This window comes from Macrobrachium nipponense, chromosome 5, assembly GCF_015104395.2.
Source record: "Macrobrachium nipponense isolate FS-2020 chromosome 5, ASM1510439v2, whole genome shotgun sequence".
In the NCBI taxonomy this organism is placed as follows: domain Eukaryota; kingdom Metazoa; phylum Arthropoda; class Malacostraca; order Decapoda; family Palaemonidae; genus Macrobrachium; species Macrobrachium nipponense.
The window spans coordinates 30,671,712-30,692,318 of NC_061107.1; the positions used below are offsets into that span (position 1 = coordinate 30,671,712).

General features: G+C 33.7%; 2 protein-coding genes across 2 annotated transcripts in view; both read left to right on the top strand.

The window, feature by feature from the left end:
* LOC135215745 (cytoplasmic polyadenylation element-binding protein 1-like) overlaps positions 1 to 3,592 on the top strand; it is an 82,184-nt gene extending 78,592 nt beyond the window's left edge. The window contains exons 6-7 of the mRNA XM_064250700.1: positions 3,357 to 3,484; positions 3,587 to 3,592. Coding sequence (XP_064106770.1) covers positions 3,357 to 3,484; positions 3,587 to 3,592 — 134 coding nt within the window. The remainder of the gene's footprint in view (positions 1 to 3,356; positions 3,485 to 3,586) is intronic.
* A 12,828-nt stretch (positions 3,593 to 16,420) lies between these two features.
* Positions 16,421 to 20,607, top strand: part of LOC135215746 (cytoplasmic polyadenylation element-binding protein 1-like) — a 50,507-nt gene continuing 46,320 nt past the window's right edge. The window contains 2 exon segments of the mRNA XM_064250701.1: positions 16,421 to 16,491; positions 16,796 to 16,959. Of these exon segments, the coding sequence (XP_064106771.1) occupies positions 16,421 to 16,491; positions 16,796 to 16,959 (235 nt within the window).

Genomic DNA, 20,607 nt, shown 5'->3' on the forward strand with positions numbered 1-20,607 from the left:
AGAAACATGAGAGAGTATATGTCGAGTTTCATCTCTTGACATTTGCTTGCTTTTACGTCTTGTTTTTCTTTGTTTCGGCAAGAATTTCATCATGCCAAAGAGGAAAAGACAAGCAAAACATCTCGCTGACATACAAAAGAAGAAAATTTGCTCTAATAAGAGTTCAGAAGATCATAATAACGGCGATATTAGCAGAGTTAATGAAGGAGAGAGAGTGTGTGTGTTGCGTAAGAAGTACCCAGTCTCGCCTGACTCAGTGCCCCAGGCTACGATCTTTCAGCAAAGGAATCTTCATTTATGATTGTGATAAATAACAGTTTTGGTTTATTAATACCCAAAAAGGAATATAACATTCATAGTAATCATGATTTATTAACTGTCTTTGTAAAATAAAAAGAAAAACTTTGAATGCCCATATTTTCAATACTGCTTATTGAACTTCAGTCTATTTTCTCTCTCAGTTTGAAAGCTATAGCATTGAAATTTTGGTATATAACTTGGGAAGACATTATAGAACAATAAAATGAAGCCCTTTTGTCCAATTTTTTTTTCATTATATTTTCTTAAAAATTTTTCCTGATGTATAGGGTTTATTTTTTTACCATAATGAAAAAATTCATATCTAGCAAAGAAAATTACTTAAAAAAAATAATAATTTGATTGGAGGATTACTTCAGGTTTATATATGGTAGGAATCCCAGGTCTTAATATTTTAAGTATCAAGGAAGGAGTTAGAATTTGAAAAATGGTTATTTTTGGGATAAATTGCACTGGCGTCACAAAACCAAAGGTCAGAGGTAAAAATCGTACGCCGTTTGGAGATGTCCTAAGTCACCGTATTTATCCTTGAACGCCTAAGGGGTATAATCATAATAGTCTCCCGTAAGCCTAAAGGGTCTCGGAGCGAGCACCGAAGCCGAAAATATATTTTTTCAAAAAATCACAGCGCGCTTAGTTTTCAAGATTACGAGTTCATTTTTGGCGCCTTTTTTTGTCATTGCCTGAAGTTTAGTATGCAACCATCAGAAATGAAAAAAATATCATTATCATATATGAATAATGCGATATATGATAGCGCAAAAACAAAATTTCATATATAATTGTATACAAATTGCGCCCTGAGCAAACGGTTAAAGCTAACGATTTAATTTTGTTTTTGTTGTATTGTACACTAAATTGCAATTCTTTTGGTATATAACACACTGTAAAAATATCAAAGCAACACAGAGAAAATATTATCAAAATGATGCATGAATTCGTAACGAGCGGATGTGAAAAGATTTTTTTTTTTCAAAAATTCACCATAATTCAAAATATTTTTCTTGAGACTTCCAATTTATTTCAAAAGGAAGATAAATGATTGAATATTACTATACTGTAAGAGTTTTGGCTTACAATTGCAGTTTTTTACCATTTCGGACGAGTTGAAGTTGACCGAATGTAGAATTTTTATATTTTTTTTTATATGCAAATATTTCAAAAATGAGAAAAGCTACAACCTTCAATTATTTCTTGTTGTATTCTACATAAAATTGTGCAAATTTTCATATATAAAACTATATGAAACGCCTAATATGAAACTGAGCAAATATAACGATCATGCGACGTACGCATTTCTGAGATTGTGGCGGAGAATCCGCGCGTGGAGGGAAGGAAAGTTTGTTTTTTTTAAATTCACCATAAATCTAAATATTGTGCTAGTCTTCGAATTTGTTTCAAAATGAAGATAAATGACTGAATATTACTAGACTGTACTGTTTCAAAATGAAGATAAATGACTGAATATTACTAGACTGTAAGAGTTTTAGCTTACAATTACGTATTTCGACCATTTCGGTAGAGTCAAAGTTGACCAAACGTGGTTTTTTTTTCTATTGTGATTTATATGCAAATATTTCGAAAATGAGAAAAGCTACAACCTTCAATAATTTATTGTTGTATTCTACATGAAATTGCGCACATTTTCATATATAAAACTTTGTTCCTGCTAATTTAAAATGGTGCAAACATTACGACAATCACACGTATGATTTTTTCGGAAGAGTTACCGCGCGGACATAAGGAAATTTTTTTTTTTTTTTTTTTTTTTTTTTTTTTCCATAAATTCACCATCAATCGAAATATTGTGCTAGAGACTTCCAATTTGTTGCAAAATGAAGGTAAATGATTGAATATTACTAGAATATGAGTGTTTTAGCTTACAATTGCGTTTTTCGACCATTTCGTAAGTCAAAGTTGACCGAAGGTTGAAATTTTGGCACTTATCGTGATTTATATGAAAATATTTCAAAACTGATAAAAGCTACAACCATTGGTTGTTTTTAGTTGTAATGTGCATGAAATTGTGCACATTTCCATATATAAAACTTTATGTAACAGCTAATTTAAAATGGTGCAAACATTACAACAATTGCATGTAAGATTTTTTCAGAAGTTACTGCTCGGACGTAAGGAAAGTTTTTTTTTCATAAATTCACCATAAATCGAAATATTGTGCTAGAGACTTCCAATTTATTGCAAATGAAGGTAAATGATTGAATATTTCTAAAATATAAGAGTTTTAGCTTAAAATTGCGTTTTTCGACCATTTCGGTAGTCAAATTTGATCAAAGGTTGAAATTTTGGCGCTTATCGTTATTTATATGAAAATATTTCAAAAGTGATAAAAGCTACAATTATGAGTATTTTTTTGTTGTATTCTACATAAAAATGCACACATTTTCATATATAATACTCCTTGTAACGGCTAATTTAAAATGGAGCAAAAATTGTCAGTGACGAAATAATTTCAGATGTGTCACTGATACTTTTTAGTGCGATAAGAAAGAAATTCGCGCTTGTGCACCTGCGTAATGATTGTAAACAAAACAACACCTTGATCTGTGAACTCCCAGCATCCCCCAAGGCGCATGATTCAAAAGTTTTTGGCTGGTAGGCCTATAAGTATTTTTCCGCGAATTTGCAAAACACTTTTTTATGTCGACGTAAATTACGTCTGGTTGGCACCCAAAAGAGAATTTATCTCGACGTAGAATACGTCCAATAGGCGTTTAAGGGTTAAGTGGTATGAATGTGAAAGTCCTGTCCTTAAAAAATTTTGTTATCCAGCCAGTGCCCTAAGGTAAATGGAGTGGCTGTGCACAATGTTCCACATTTCGAAAATTTAAGGTCGGCTTGAGGATAGGGTTGGATCATATGTTATATCAAGATTTGTGAACTTGAATTATAGGCTAAAGAAACTTTGAAATAGTTCAGTGTGATTCAAAATGCCAGAAAATTATAATAGGAATGTGAAGTTGTAAATTCAGTTTAAAGAAATTCTTCAACTTGAACCTAAAACTTTATGATTTTTATAGGAATCGATACTGATAAACACAAGTATCCCATTGGCTCTGGACGTGTGACTTTCAACAATGTGCCTTCTTACAAGAAAGCAGTACGTGCTGCCTTCATAGAAATCAAGACTCCAAAATTCACCAAAAAGGTTAGTTTGTTAGTTGTTTGAAATCTTAAAGCTCATTTTTGGTTCACTTATTAAAATAAATCTGAAGTTTGATTTGTAATTTGTGTGCATTATCTTTTGTAGGTGTAGGATCTGTACCAAAATTCATACTTGTACATACGCAGAACAAACCTTCAGTCTTGACATTAGGATAAATCTTCTGGTGCCAGCTGGAAAACGGATAATAACCGTTAAAAAATTGTAAATGCAATGACTGTGGCATCTGGCATTAAATGTGTAGTTGAGGTGGAAGAAAGTCGGAGACCATGCTCGAACCTAGTTTCTTCAGCGGCCTTGGAGAGTGGGCATTTGCTTTTGCTCTCCTCCTCTCAAGCCGGTTTTTAGCTAAGCCTGTGATTTCTTTCTCTTGTATCTTGGATTCCTCTGTCCAGCCTAAGAAGTCCTGTGAGCATCAACATCTGTCCCAGCTTTCCAGGGGTCCTGTGTTCATGCTTCCACACTTCCTTTAAGACATAAAACTTGCAGTAGGTGTGCCTCCAGGCCTATTCCTACTGCTTTATCATCAGAGGATTTTTGCATAATGCTGCCCAGCCTCTCTAAGGGGGAGAGGGGACAGCAGCATCTTGTTCCTTTTTATAGCAAGTTTGTAATTTGAAAGATTGGTTTGGATATATTGAAACGTGTGTAAAGACATTTCATTAAGTTTTATTTCTTTAATGCAGCTTAGTAGGCTGTAGTGTGGTTTTTTCTCCCCTTATATCTTCATTGTTGTTATTTCTCTAGCATCTTTTAGGTGTGTTTTTAATTATGTTCTTTCTTTATGAAGACATATTTTGTTTAGACATTTTGTTTCAATTGCATAATTTTTGGGAACATGGTATGTTTTAATCTTTCAGATTTTGTGTAGATTGGAATGTTAGTTGTTACGGGTTTGTTGCCGACAAGTTTTCCTCCACTTTCTCAACAAATTTTGATGGCCTTGCGCTGCTTTTGTGGCATCTCTTCTCCCTTAGAGTTTCGTCATCTGATTCCCTTCACTTTTATTTCCTTTTTTGTCATACAGGTGTTCTACTTACGATGGGGTTAGGTTCCAAAAAACCCGTTGTTTGTTTAAAAAATTTGATCTCAAATATAGCCTATCCTACACTAGGGTAATCAGTATCATCATATACAGTAGAACCTCTGACCTCGGCTGTAATAGAAGTTGACATAATCGAGTTTTGACACCAAATTTTCAGTTAACTATCACTAGTTTTGTTGGTGGCGTTTTGTGTTACCAGATCTCTTTGATGCTATACTGTATAAGAAATTATGCTAATCTTTCAAAGTTATGCTTTGGGATGATAAAATTATGCTAATTTTATGCTAACTTAGATCTCGCTTCCCATTTGTTGCTAAACTCTACATGAAAATGTTCTAAATCTATCAAAATTATGCTAATGTTATGCTAATTTAGATCTCACTTCCCATTGTATATGAAATTATGCAATATCTATTAAAATTATGCTAGTGAGATGACAAAATTATGCTATTATGCTAACTTAGTTCTCACTTCCCATTTGATGCTAAACACACTATGAAATTATGCTAAATCTATCAAAATTATTCTGATATTATGCTTAGATCTCACTTCCATTTGATGCTAAACTTCACATGAAATTATGCTAAATCCATCAAAATTATGCTGGTATTATGCTGAGATCTCTCTTTATTTTATGCTTAACTCTATCTGAAATTATGCTAAATCTTTCAAATTTATGTTGGTGGGATGATAAAGTTGTGCTAATGTTATGTTAAATTGTTTTATTTTCACAGTGAATATAAATATATAACTTATAAATACAGTTGGCTAATAAATATGAAAGATGATAATCCTATTTACTGGAAATATTTTTATGGAGCTTAGCATGTCCTTGGAAGGATTAAATTTGGTGCAAGCACCTGCTTTCTTGATACCTTCACTGCATATTAGTTAATTTGTTAGTGAAATATTTTACCCCCCCCCCCCCCCCCCCCCCCCCCCCCAAGAAATACGCTCATAATCTGCATGTGGTAATGGTTAGCAAGGCTCAAGCTAACTTTGAAAGAATAGGATATTTATCACTTAGATAAACTTTAACCCAGAATGACTTTTGTGTTGATCTTTTTTGTAAAGAAAACTGTCAATATTGTCACTTGTAATTAATTAGTGCACGCCATTCACTATCCATATCTTTTGTTCATTCTCCAAGATTATTTTGGGATTTTGTTTGGCACTTACGTCATGAAACAGACATTTGTGACGCTTGGGCAGTATATATGAGGGACACATCAAACATGTTTTGATTTTTTTATGAGATTGATAAACCTAATTTATTAAATATTATGTACATTATTTTATCAAAATAAGTCTGGCATGTTTGTTATTTTTAATGATTCTACATATATTTATGCCAAACTTCCCAAAGTTATACTAGATGGGTCGTTATGACAAATATATGCTATGTAACAAAATTTACCTCAAATATGCTAAAAGCATAAATGATGCTACTGCATACTGCATCTGTTAACATTGGTGCAGGTGTTGCTATGCTTTGTAATAAAACTTGATCACTCCACTGGTATTGTTTTGGTATGCGCACAGTTATGGGGATAGTTTTCACTCTTGCGGGATTTCCTTGGGGTAAGCAAGCATCCATCCTTGATTTTTTTGACAGTCCTAGTCTAAAAACTATGCGCGCACATGCATTTTGTAGTAGTATATGCAAGGTTTGTGCGAGGTTTGGTAGTGAGAAAAATGTATGTCATGAAAATCGGCAATTAATAGTAAAGTATGAAAAATATACGAAGACTTTCGAACACTGTTCTGAGGTTTGGTAGTGAGAGCGATGATGTGTCATTGGAAAAGAAAATACCTACGAAGGCTTTCGACATCAATGGTGTTAATGTAAACACTGAACGGTGTTCGAAAATCTCTGTATATTTTGAATAGTAATATTGTACTTATTATATAATTATGGATTTTTTACTGTGTTCGTCACAAGATTGTGAATTTCTTCGCAAGTAAGATCAATGTTTAGTATGTGTGCGGTTCGGTAACAAACAATTTTTATGCCTTGTTAAGCTTCCTGGTAGAGAGTTGAGTAATTTGCCGCCATAGAAGACTCATCCCTATTAGATGAAGAAAGTTTTAGTATCTAACATTTACCTATTGAAAGAAATTTTAAAGTGATTTTCTACATACAGTATGTATACGTACACAGGTTTGTTTCCAAGCCGCTGACGTTATGTAGGCAAATTTTTGTAAGTTATAATAAACATAATTCGACTTGAATTTAATATTTTTTTAATTTACTTGATATGCTGTATTAGGCTTGTTTTTCAATATTTTATGATGTTAGCAAGTTTTGTGCCTACCCATTAATCTGCATTCTGTGTAGTAGTAGCTAGCCTATGGTGCCAGGTCAACCATTGGTAATATGGCCTCATTGGACATAGGCCAGTTTTTTTTAATACTATACTAATTTAAAAATATACGTCTAATATGATATTTATTTAACTCTGAACTCAATTGTGATTTGTGTACTGTTTTTTATAATAAGCAAGGTTAGTGTAGTAATGAGTGGTCAGAAACGGTTTAATCCATTTTCAGTGACTTCTTATAGAAAATATTGATTCAGAGCTCGAGAAAATCTTATTTCAACACCTCTTTTGGAACAGATTATTGTTGAGGTCCAGGCCTCTTCTGTATATACCTAGCCTACACTGCACAGTATAGCTACTGCATGCATATACGATATAGTAATTATTAATATTGGCTAATTCTCTCACTTCAGTGCATATTGATTTATGATAATTCATTACAAAAAGAAATTGAATAACACTTAACAAAGAGTTAGCCTAGTGTTCACTATGGTATATAGCATGCATATACAGGAGCCTAGCGTACAGTATACTCTATACTAATTTGGGGTGACCAGACATCCCCGTTTTCGGTGACCTGTCCCTGACTACTGCTGTCCCCAGAAATGTTCCCAGTTTTCACTGTGACTGAAAGATCCAAAATTGGAATACAGAAAAAAAAAATGTTGACCAAACTGTACATTGTTGCACACTACTACTCGCACTACCGTGTACAGTGTACAGTAGAACCCCGGATCTCAACGCTAATTCGGTCCAGAAGGAGCATCGAAATTCGATAATTTCGAGATCTGAATAAAGTTTTCCCATAAGAAATAACTAAAAATGGATTAATCCGTTCCTGACCACCAGTTATTACCCTAACCTTGCCTTTTTATACAATACATTACATGTAAATTACAACCAAATAGTTGAGTTAAATATAATATGAAATATATATTTGTCATTTTAAATGTATAATATACAGTATAAAAGAAAGCTGGCATATTTCCAACCGATTGTTGACTGAGCACCAGAAGGCTACCTAGGTAACTAGTAAGTAGAATGTAGTTTAGTGGGTAGGCATCAAACGTGTTGCTAACATCATAAAGCATTGAAAAGCAAATCTAATTATTACAGTGAATTAATAAACTATTAAAATGAAACCAAATTTATATTTATCAAAAGCTTACGAAAAATTGCCTACATTAACCCTCTTACGCCGAAGGGGTATAATAAAAATCATCTCCTGTATGCCGAGGCGGTCTCGGAGTGAGCGCCGAAGCGGAAAAAATATTTTTTTCAAAAAATCACATCACACTTAGTTTTCAAGATTAAGAGTTCATTTTTGGCTCCTTTTTTTGTCATTGCCTGAAGTTTAGTATGCAACCATCAGAAATGAAAAATATTATTATCATATGTAAATAATGCGATATATGGTAGCGCGAAAACAAAATTTCCTATATAATTGTATTCAAATCGCGCTGTGAGCAAAACGGTTAAAGCTAAAGAGTTCAATTTTTTTGGTTTTATTGTACACTAAATTGCGATTATTTTGTTATGTAACATGTTGTAAAACGATCAAAGCGACACAGAGAAAATATTATCACAAAAGGATGCATGAATTCGTAACGCGCGGACGTAAATTTTTTTTTTTTTTTTTTTTTTTTTTTTTTTTTTTTTTTTTTTTTTTTTTTTTTTTTTTTTTTTTTTTCTCAAAAAAATAACCATGAATCTAAATATTGTTCTAGAGACTTCCAATTTGTTTCAAAATGAAGACAAATGATGGAATATTACGATACTGTACGAGTTTTTATTTGCAAATATTTCAAAAATGAGAAAAGCTACAACCTTCAATTATTTTTTGTTGTATTCTATATGTAATTGCGCACATTTTCATGTATAAAACTCTATGAAACGCCTAATATGAAACTCAGCAAATATAACGATAATGCGACTTACGCATTTCGGAGATTTGCGGCGGAGAATCCGCACGCAGAGGGAAGGAAAGTTTTTTTAAAAATTCACCATATATCTAAATATTGTGCTAGAGACTTCGAATTTGTTTCAAAATGAAGATTAATAAGTGAATATTACTAGACTGTAAGAGTTTTAGCTAAAAATTGTGTTTTTTGACTATTTTGGTAGAGTCAAAGTTGACTGAACGTGGTTTTTTTTTTCTATCGTGATTTATATGCAAATATTTCGAAAATGAGAAAAGCTACAACCTTCAGTAATTTATTGTTGTATTCTACATGAAATTGCGCACATTTCCATATATATATAAAACTTTATGTAAAGGCTAATTTAAAATGGTGTAAACATTACGACAATCGCACGAAAAAATGTCTGATTTTTTTCGCAAGTTAACGCGCGGACGTAAGGAATTTTTTTTTTTTTTTTTTTTTTTTTTTTTTTTTTTTTTTTTTTCACCATAAATCAAAATATTGTGCTAGAGATTTCAAATTTGTTGCAAAATGAAGGTAAATGATTGAATATTACTAGAATGTAAGAGTTTTAGCTTACAATTGTGTTTTTTGACCATTTCGGTAGCGTCAAAATTGACCGAAGGTTGAAACTTTCGCACTTATCGTTATTTATATAAAAATATTTCAAAACTGATAAAAGCTACAACCATGGGTTGTTTATAGTTGTATTGTGCATGAAATTGTGCACATTTCCATATATAAAACTTTATGTAACGGCAAATTTAAAATGGTGCAAACATTACGACAATCGCGCAAAAAAATTTATTGGAAGAGTTACCGCGTGGGGAAAGTTTTTTTCATATATTCACAATAAATCGAAATATTGTGTTAGAGACGTCCAATTTGTTGCAAAATGAAGGTAAATGATTGAATATTGCTAGAATATAAGAGTTTTAGCTTACAATTGCGTTTTTCGACCATTTCGGTAGAGTCAAATTTGACCGAAGGTTGAAATTTTGGCACTTATCGTTATTTATATGAAAATATTTCAAAACTGATACAAGCTACAATCATGAGTATTTTTAAGTTGTATTCTACATGAAATTGCACACATTTTCATATATAATAATCCATGTAACGGGTAATTTAAAATGGTGCAAAAATTGTTAGTGACAATAATTTCTGAGATGTGTGTCTGATACTTTTTAGTGCGATAAGAAAGAAATTCGTGCTTGCGCGCCTGGGTAACGATTGTAAACAAAACAACACCTTGATCAGTGAGCTCCCAGCATCCCCCAAGGCGCGTGATTCAAAAGTTTTTGGCTGGTAGGCCTATAAGTATTTTTCCGCGGATTTTAAAAAAACTTTATGTCGACGTCTAATACGTCCAATCGGCATCCGGGAGACAATTTATCTCGACGTTTAATACGTCCAATCGGCGTAAGAGGGTTAAGTCAGCAGCTGTGGCATGAAAGGAGGTAAACATACTATAGCGCAGCCCTGGTGACTTATAGCGGGACTATGGTAGTTAACAAACCATATTGTTGCTATAGGAAGCCTAGAAACTTTTACATTCTGTATTGATTTATGGTAAATCTTATACGGAGTCGAATGTAATACTGTATACAAAATCACTTTAAAATTATCTTTCAGTAAATGTTATGATACTAACGGTTTTGTGTTCATAAATATCCTTATAAAAAAGGTGCGTGTTCTAAGACGGCAAATTTTTGTCAAATATCAGGGCTGGTTTCAAGCTTATTGGACTTTGAAAATAAATATGGTACATGGTACATATATACGTACGTATTAGTAAAAGAATCGTCTTAATTTCTATAATTACTATACCATTACATAACAGCATCTCTTTGAGTTTAATATCAGGCTAACCTCTTCTTTACGAGGACGCTTACAAACCAAGCATACAGACTGCGTTCGTTACCGCTCACACGTTACATATGTAAACTGGTGTCACTACCAAATGTCATATGTAAACATTGACAAATTTTTACAGTAGGCATAAAAGAATAGTCATAATTTCTATAACTACTACGTATACCATTGTGGCTTCTCTGATTTAAGCTAAGGCAATAGTGGTTTCACTACCAAATCTCACACGTAAACATTTCACGTATTTTTACGATAGACAGAAAAGAATCTTAATTTCTATAATTACTATGTATACCATAGCAGCTTCTGAGTTAAGCTAAGGCTAACCTCTTCTTTACCGGCAAGCTTAAAAAGCTAAGATTGCGTTGCGACCGACCCGCACATGTTACATATGTAACAGTGGTTTTACTACCAAATCTCACTCGTAAACATTGACGTATTACAGTAGACATAAAAGAATCTTCTTAATTTCTTAATTACTACGCACGTATATACCATAATGTCTGCTCTTGATTTAAGCTATGGCTACCCTCTTCTTTACCACCAAGCTTAACAAAGCTTAAAGATTGTATTCTCGAACAAACCGCACATGTAACCTACGTACGTAACATTGCCTTCACTCCAAACCTAACACTTAAATATGTGTTGCATTTGCTACTGAAACGTGCACCTCATGTGTGAGCATTTTTTTTTAGACTAGGCCTATGCCTAAAAAAGCAAGCAAGGGTGCTTGATTAAATTTTTCTTTCGCTCATCATTTTAATATTGAGGAGAGGATAGACGAAACTTAAGGTTTATTTTGGAGTTGGGAATAGTGGAAACATTTTGAAGAAGGAAAACGTGAGATGCCATGTAAACACTTCCGTTATTTCAGAGATTAACATTATCCTAATGTTTGAACATAGCCAGCAGTAGTGTTTTTGCCTCGTGATACACCTGGCAGCCATGAACAACCTCCACTACGGTTTGTTTTGCTCCAAATCCTTCAAAGCACATTCTTAGAGGTCTTTGTGTACTGTACCTCGTACTTTGCATTTAAGAAGGGGTAAAGAAGTGTAGGAGTTCTGAGGGAGAGAGGAAGCTTGAATTGGGTACTCTGTTCCGAGCACCAGCCCTGGACAACAACAACAGGATTACTGTCGTAGCCTACATACACAATTAATACATAAAAAATGTGTGAAAATTACTTCAAATATAACACCTTGATATCTAGTGAAAAATTAAAACTAAAAAAAAAGAAAAACAAACAAACCAGTCTCTACTCAAGAAGGAAAAGATACATACTTATTACTGATCATTATCATGCCACTGAAACACCATTTTTCTTTAACAGATCACATACACAATGAATAAATACTTGAAAATCGTGTGAAAATCACTTCAGACAATTAAAATTTTTATAACTAATGAAAAAAATATAAAAAGGAAAAAAAATCAGACTACTCATGAAGAAAAAACATTATTCACACTTTACTGACCGTTTGTCATGCTACTGTGGGTATTTATATTCACAAAATTTAACATTCTTTAGTTGTGTTCAAACTTAGCAATCAATTCATTTGTTAGTGCTGCTTGTGAGGCAATTTCACTATGAAGGTACATATATTCACTATAGCTGTGTATGAAATTGAGGAATTTTCTGTATTTTATTTAAAATTTTAGTGAAAATACATTCTAAAATTGTACTAGAACCCTAAGTATGATAGAATTTATGCTAAGCTCTAATTCTTGGGTCAAATTATGCTGAAAAACATGAAATTATGCTACATTTGGTAACACTGGATGACGCTAACTAGCGGCAGCTGTCGGAAACAGTTTTGTTTACAAACATCATATGGTCTGGGGGTCGGAATCCGGTTTTTTGGTTGAACGCAGATACAAAATTTATTCGAAATTTAGTGGCCAAGTCCGATTATGTCAAGTTCTAATACGGTCATGAGCCGGGGCTCTACTGTATATAACTAAAGAAATAACAAACAGCTTTACAAGGCATAATTTGTGAGATTATCTTCCAAGAACATAAAACCAAATTTCCCGCCAAACCATCGTTAGTATCGTCATGCACATCTCTTACTCCCCTCTTGCCTTCCCACCAGCAACCAGCCAGCACCACTCACTTTCTGCCATCGAATACTGTTCAATCATTGGTTAGTAGTCATTATTTTCACTATTTTATTATGCCAGGAATAAGGAGAAGGCCTTAGTTTGGGTGAATTATCTGGCTGAGACCTATATTTTGCAGCTGATTTTTGTTGATTGTGTAGACCAGTGTGGCAGGATAAATCAAAGGCAGACAAAAAAAAAAAAAAAAAGAAAAAAAAAAAACTTATTTTTACCTCTTGGTTCCAACCTGTCAAGTGCCTACATCATTTCGATTCACTTCCCCTTCCCGCTCAAAACATAAACACGCACAAACAATGGTGAGCTTAATGTGCAACGTCATACACAAACATTCTCAACAGAGTTAACATATTCCCTCTCCTTTGAAAGAAAACAAAAGAAATCTATGTCCAAAGTAACAAGCATTATATGGCTTAGGGAAAAAAATAAAATTATCTACTTATAAAATCTATTCAAGATTTCAGGGATCCACTCAAACACTTTACCCATTCTCAAAGAATTTACCCCATTTACCCCCTATTTGGTTAACACATCAGCCAACTGTGCTTTTGAATCTACCCCAAATATCTTGAAATCTCCATTCTGAACCAATTCTTTGAGAATAGCTATGTCAATTGTCAATCTCTTTTCTGAAACATTTAAATTTCAAGAGTACACATTCTCATAAAGTGAACTGTTATCCACATAGAGTTCCACAGGCAGATTTCTCTTTCCATCATACAATATTTGGGACAACATGTTTCCAAGATAGTAAGCCATATCCACTGCCTTAGCGGCTGCTTGTGTTTCTGCTGCAAGAGTGCTTTTTACAACCCTTCTGATTTTCTTTGACTCCCAGTACAAAGGACAACTATTTTCATTTTCACCCATTTAGAAAATCACAAAGCCCCCAGCACTACTAAATCCATCGGGGATATTTGCATAACCAACTTAAACTTGAAACTCTCCCAGTCCTGGGAAGTACAAAGAGCTCTCAAAGACACAGGCTTTTCTTAGACATTTGTTTGCCTAAATCATATCTGTTACTTTAGGGTTATTTATTTTACAGCTAAGTTCCAATACATCATATGACAAGTCAGGTCTTTAATTTGTGCATAACCACCCTAGACTCCTCAAGTTCTTCTTTTCTTCATTACACTCCATATTCTTATTTAATCTCTCTCAGCACTCTCATTTATAGATTCAAGAGATTTACAATACTCATTTTGATGAAGTGTGACACCAAGTTTATTCTGTACAATATCCAGGCAATTTATCTTAACCCTTAAACGCCGAAGCGGTATTTTAAAAATCGTCTCCCGTATGCCGGCGGCGTTCACGAGTGAGTGCCGAAGCGGAAAAAAATGTTTTAAAAAAAATCTCTGCACGCTTAGTTTTCAAGATTAAGAGTTCGTTTTTGGCTCCGTTTTTTGTCATTGCCTGAAGTTTAGTATGCAACCATCAGAAATTAAAAAAAATATATATATAAATATTAAGATATATGACAGCGCGAGAAAAAATGTTTGTATGTATATAATTGTATACAAATCGGGTTGTGAGCAAAACGGTTAAAGATAGAGTTAATTTTTTTCGTTGTATTGTACACTAAATTGCGATAATTTTGGTATATAACACATTGTAAAATGATCAAGGCAACACAGAAAATATCACAAAATGATGCATGAATTCATAACGTGCAACGTAAAAAAAAAAAAAAAAAAAAAAAAAAAAAAAAAAAAGCAGTTTTAAAAAATTCACCATAAATCGAAATATTGTGCTAGAGACTTCCCGTTTGTTGCAAAATGAAGTTAATTGATTGAATATTACTAGACTGTAAGTGTTGTAGTATACAATTGCAGTTTCTGACCATTTTGGTCGAGTTAAAGTTGACCGAAGGACGAATTTTTTCTATATCGTTATTTAGATGAAAATATTTCAAAACTGATAAAAGCTACAACCATAGTTTGTTTTTTGTTGTATTGTACATGAAATTCTACACATTTTCATATATAAAACTTTATGTAACGGCTAATTTGAAATGGTGCAAACATTGCGACAATCGGACAAAAAAATTTATGATTTTTTCGGAAGAGTTACCGCGGACGTAAGGAAAAAGTTTTTCATAAATTCACCATAAATCGAAATATTGTGCTAGAGACTTCCAATTTGTTGCAAAATAAAGGTAAATGATTGACTATTACTAGAATGTAATAGTTTTAGCTTACAATTGCGTTTTTCGACCCTTTCGGTCGAGTCAGAGTTGACCGAAGGTTGATAATTTGGCACTTATCGTTATGTATGTAAATATTTCAAAACTGATAAAAGCTACAACCATGAGTTGTTTTTTGTTGTATACTACATGAAATTGCGCACATTTTCATATATAACACTTTGTAATGTCTAATTTAAAATGGTGCAAACATTACGACAATCTGACAAAAAATGTATTATTTTTCCAGAAGTTACCACGCGGACGTAAGGAATTTTTTTTTTTTTTTTTTTTTCCCCATAAATTCACCATAAATCGAAATATTGTGCTAACTTCCAATTTGTTGGAAAATAAAGGTAATTGATTGAATATTACGTTTTTCGACCATTTCGGTAGAGTCAAAGTTGACCGAAGGTTGATATTTTGGCACTTGTTATTTATATGAAAATATTTCAAAACTGATAAAAGCTACAACCATGAGTTGTTTTTTGTTGTATTCTACATGAAATCGTGCACATTTTCATATATAATACTCCATGTAACTGCTAATATAAAATGGTGTAAAAATTGTCAAAGTGACAAAATAATTTCAGATGTTGCTGATAGTACTTTTTAGTGCTAGAAGAAAGAAATTCGCGCTTGCGCGCCTGCGTAATGATTGTAAACAAAACAATGCCTTGATCCGTGACCTCCCAGCATCCCCCAAGGCGCGTGATTCAAAAGTTTTTGGCTGGTAGGCCTATAAGTATTTTTCAGCGAATTTTTAAAAAAATTTTATATAGACGTACCATACGTCCAACCGGCACCCAACAGACAATTTATATCGACGTTTAATATCTCCAATCGGCGTTAAAGTGTTATTATAGAATTACTTTGTTCCCTAACCTGAATACACTTTCTAATTTCTTTATTCCTCCCCACAAGAAATCATCTACGTGCATCAAAAATATACTACACAGATCTCCTTCAAAATACCAATAGAATGTTGCAGGGTCGGTTTTCATCTGATTACTTCCCATCTTCAACAGGAAAGTCTCCACTAAGATACCATTTTCTAGCAGCATCATGAAGACCATATACACATTTTTTAAAATTTCCATAGTACATTATCATCACAGCCAACTTCAACAGGTGGAATAAGATACACTTCATGCTCAAACTGTTCACTCTGTAGGAATGCAGCCTTCCTCTTTAATTTTTGATGAATATTTTTGAAATTTTCAAAATCTGGTTAAATGGCCGTAAGACATGAGCAACACCTCTGTTATCACGTGGCAAAAGCATTTTTTCGTAATATTAAAATTAATGGGGTTTTGGCCCCGCCCCCTTCACACTGTGACGTAGGGCTGACGTTTGGCTCCTAATGACTTTTGTCATTTTGTCCTTTATCTGCCCAATTTATTAATTATTTTGATTTTTATTTCTCCTAATCTCTTACATCTGGCACCAACAATGGCTGATTCCTTGGTGAATAGTGTTCTGAGCGGGCAGCACCGTAGCATGCCCAGCAGGGTGCCATGGGAGTCAGTGTGTCCCAGCGTTGCATAAGGGGAGGTATGCTGCTCTTTACTCCAAGCATATTTTCGCTATTTACAGTGTTTTTTTCTTGTTTTCTTACACCAAGTAACTTGAAATACAATTTATATATGTTTGTGTGTATACTAGAGTGAAAGTGAGACAATATGTTGAAACGGAATCGTGCAACTATGGCCCGTTTAGCAAATTTTGCTAAAAAGAGACGTAGGGTGGAAGGTGAACTTTTTTTTTTTTTTTTTTTTTTTTTTTTTTTTTTTTTTTTTTTTTTTTTTTTTGTTGTTGATGTGGCAGTGTCGCATTACCACCACCATTGTTGGCTGATGTATCCAGCGCTGTCCACCATCACCACCACCACCACCAGGAACACCATTACCACCACCAGCACCACCAACAACAACAACACGAGGCTCTTTTGGCTGCTGAGAGCCCTGCCCTCATTGCCTCTACGTCGTCTGGTGCGCAATCACCTGAGGTTTTTTCACCTTCACAGTTACACTCGCAGTTAATGAAAGTAATAAAGGACGATGAAACGGGAGTATATGATGACAAATTCTTACTTGCTTGGTTTCAAACTAAGCAACAAAGAGTCAGGTGGTACTTGATGATAGCCTCGCCTCGAGCAAATAATACCCCTTTTTAGGGTGGGGACTTGGTGCAGGAAACCAAGCAAAAAAAAACACTTAAGAACTATTAGAAAGAAGGAAAGGCATTCTGAACTAAGCGCTAGTTAGTATTCAACATTTGTTTGTATCATGGTTTTGCTCATAGATCAATTTTTTTTCCACGAGTGCCAAAAAAAACACTTCTTGACCTTTACGGCAGTTTTTCTCAGTTTTCACTTTTTTGCACTTCAAACGCGAACTATTTTTTTATTTGTAGGCCAATTTTAAAGTTAAATATACCATTGGAAAGAGGAAAGAAAGGCAAATATTTTGTTGGGGCTAGATTTTTTCTTAGGTTGACAAGGAACTCATGATAACCAAATCAACAAAATTTTGGAGGGAAAATTCCCCCTTGTCCCCCATCCAAAAATGGAAAAACTGTTCACAACATTTTTTTTCTACTATGATATACTTTGTGTATAAAGCCGCATTGCAATAGCTCTAAAAATGAAGGAAGAGTTACATTTTTTTTTTTCTTATTTTTTCAATAAAAACCAAAATCATTCAATCACTGAAATTTTTTTTTGGAACATCACCTTATATATATGTATAACATATATATAATAATTTCATAAAAATCGGAGCATTATTTCTATATAGGCGGACGCCCCTCTTAATATATATTGAATTCACTGCCCATATTTTGGAAGACTATATACCAATAAAGAACCTCAGCACTTCCTTGCTAACAGAGAGAGAATCTAACTGGATTTCTTCTTTTTCCTCAAAACATCAGGCAACCAGCTGTGCTTTAATGTTCTTTTTCCCATCACGGTCCCCCCCCCCCCCCCACACACACACACACACACACACACACACACACACACACTTATTTTTCTTATACAATACATATTAGGATGATGATATTGACATATTAGGATGATGACATCAATATTAAGGGATTTTACTTTGAACGTTTGATTGGCTGTTTCCATTAATATTAATATTTGTAACTAAATTCTTTTTATTATACAAAATTATTTAGTCATGAAAATAAAAAGAAGATACAGTAGTGAATATTGCTCTGATAAAATCCATGTAGTGAATTTCCCACAGTATATTTGGGGATATGTTTCACCAAAAATCTGTGAAAGACTGAATCCCACAATTCTGAACTGCACTTGGCTGGGATTCACTGCAATTCTCTTTCACTTCCATTTACACTGTGAATCTGGACATGTTACCTTGTATTAAACCCAGTGAATGGTGTTTGATATTTACATACCTATCTAACATCTCAATGGCTTAGGTCCTCTTTAGAACCCTTGTTGCTAAGAAGAATGATCAGGTGTGCCAAATCTCCTGTTGTATCAGGATTTTCTTACCTCCCTCCTAATGTTAAAACCTCAGGTTTGATCTGCATATGAACAAATAAATTATTAATGAATGTATTTTTCAAAGCTAACAAACCTAATGTTGGAAGAAAGACTAAAGGCGTCACTAGGCTTGAGCGTGGTCTCTGCCTTGCTTCACTTCAGCAACATATCAGATGCCAGATGCCGCAGATTACTTGCATTTATAATTTGTTTTTAACTTTTCCAGTTGGCACCTGAAGATTTATCATAATGTTAAGACCTCGGGTTTATTAGCTATAAGATATACATTAATTTCAAAAATGTCATTTTAGATGTGCTCACTAAGTCTGGAAGATCTTATTGTAAAGAAAAATTAAGATTTATGGGAACCGTAATTATATGATATGAACTACGAGTTTGGTATGAAATTTATTCTGAGCTGGATTTTATTGAGTAGGAGACTGGATAACTGTTTAAGGAAATAGGAAGTTTTTCTGGAACATAAGTGATTTCCATGCTGTTTTGTACCTTTGATTGTGTGCACTAATAATAATTTGCTTCATTATGTAATGGAAATATGATTGATCAAAAACTGAATGCATGTTAGCTTCAAAAGGATAATAATAATAAAGTAGTGCCATGGAAATAGAAACTGGTTTGGTGATATGTCGATTGTAGTGAACTTATTTTACTTATTTTTGATATTGGCAATGGGGGATTATCCACAAGTTCTTTGTGCTGTCTAATGTATACCTGAATAACCTATTTGGTATGAAAAATTTTGATCCTAATTTTAGTTTGTGGAAATTATGTTCAGGCAATTATAGTTTAGTTTTTAATATAAACTTGAGCAAATACCATATGGAAAGTAAACTGCTTGTAGATTTTATCTTGTAATCTTTATTTCATCAGGTGGAATATTGATATTGTATTATTGTTTGGGGACTACTTGGGGAGACATACTGTTTAAGTTATACAGGCAGCCCCCGGTTACCAGTGGGGTTCCATTCCTGGTTATTTGAAGGTAACCAAAAATCGCAGGTAGCCACAATCCTCCTTACGGTGCCTTAGACTGGCTAATGACGCTCTAGTGTCACAGCCAGATATTTTACCCTTATATGTAATAACTCCTTAATAAAAATTTGGAATTTCATTGCCTAATCCCTTACGGTGGTCTGCACGGTAGTTCTACCAATTTTTTATGTCAGATTTGATGAACTTACAGATAAACCTTGGCCTAGAAAGAGAAAAAGTGACCCTTTTTTGGAGCTTTTAATGGACGTCAATTATATTATCTCCATTGATATCTTGTTCCTCTTGCTGGCAGTTCCTAACCTCTTTTCCTCCATCTCTGTATTTATCATATCTTATGGTTAAGTTTAAAAAGTAAATAAGACTGACAAAAGTATCGTTAGTAACATTATAATAGTTACTTAAATGCTACATTCATAAACAATTGAACGGAAACATTTGTTTTGCTACCAAACAGCCCACCCAAATTGGTTGACAACACGGTTTTGCTTGCATTTCAGCTATCGTACAACAGTAAAAAATTACTGTAGCTATGTTACAAATAACGTTAAGTAGAAAAGGGCTGATAAATATTTTTTTACATTTTACCTTTATTCTTTTTGGAAAAAATGTCGGCAAGGAAATATAGTATTGCTAAATTAAGCTGCATTGTAGAAAAGGGCTGATATATATTTTTTTACATTTTACCTTTATTCTTTTTGGAAAAAATGTCGGCAAGGAAATATAGTATTGCTAAATTTAAGCTGCAGTTGTAGCTGAAGCTGAGAAAGCAACGTTCACACTGCTAATTACTATAAATTATCATGCATCAGCAACATGGATGAAACTCGACCGTAAATAATAGTGGAGGAAAAATTTAGTTGAATACGGCGAAGTAAACTTTAACCTTTGCCGCTGCTTTTCCAACCCAAAACATTGATAACTTTGTATTGTGTAATACAATAGTATATGAGACTACATTCGGTAATATTGGATATAGTGAAATAAAGCATAACTATTAAAAGATCCAAGGAAAAGGTGCATGTTTGTTATGATTGATTTTAATGCAGGTCCAACGATGCTTAGGGTAAGCCTTTGATAACCAGACAACAGACTGCCGATAACTGGACTGCCT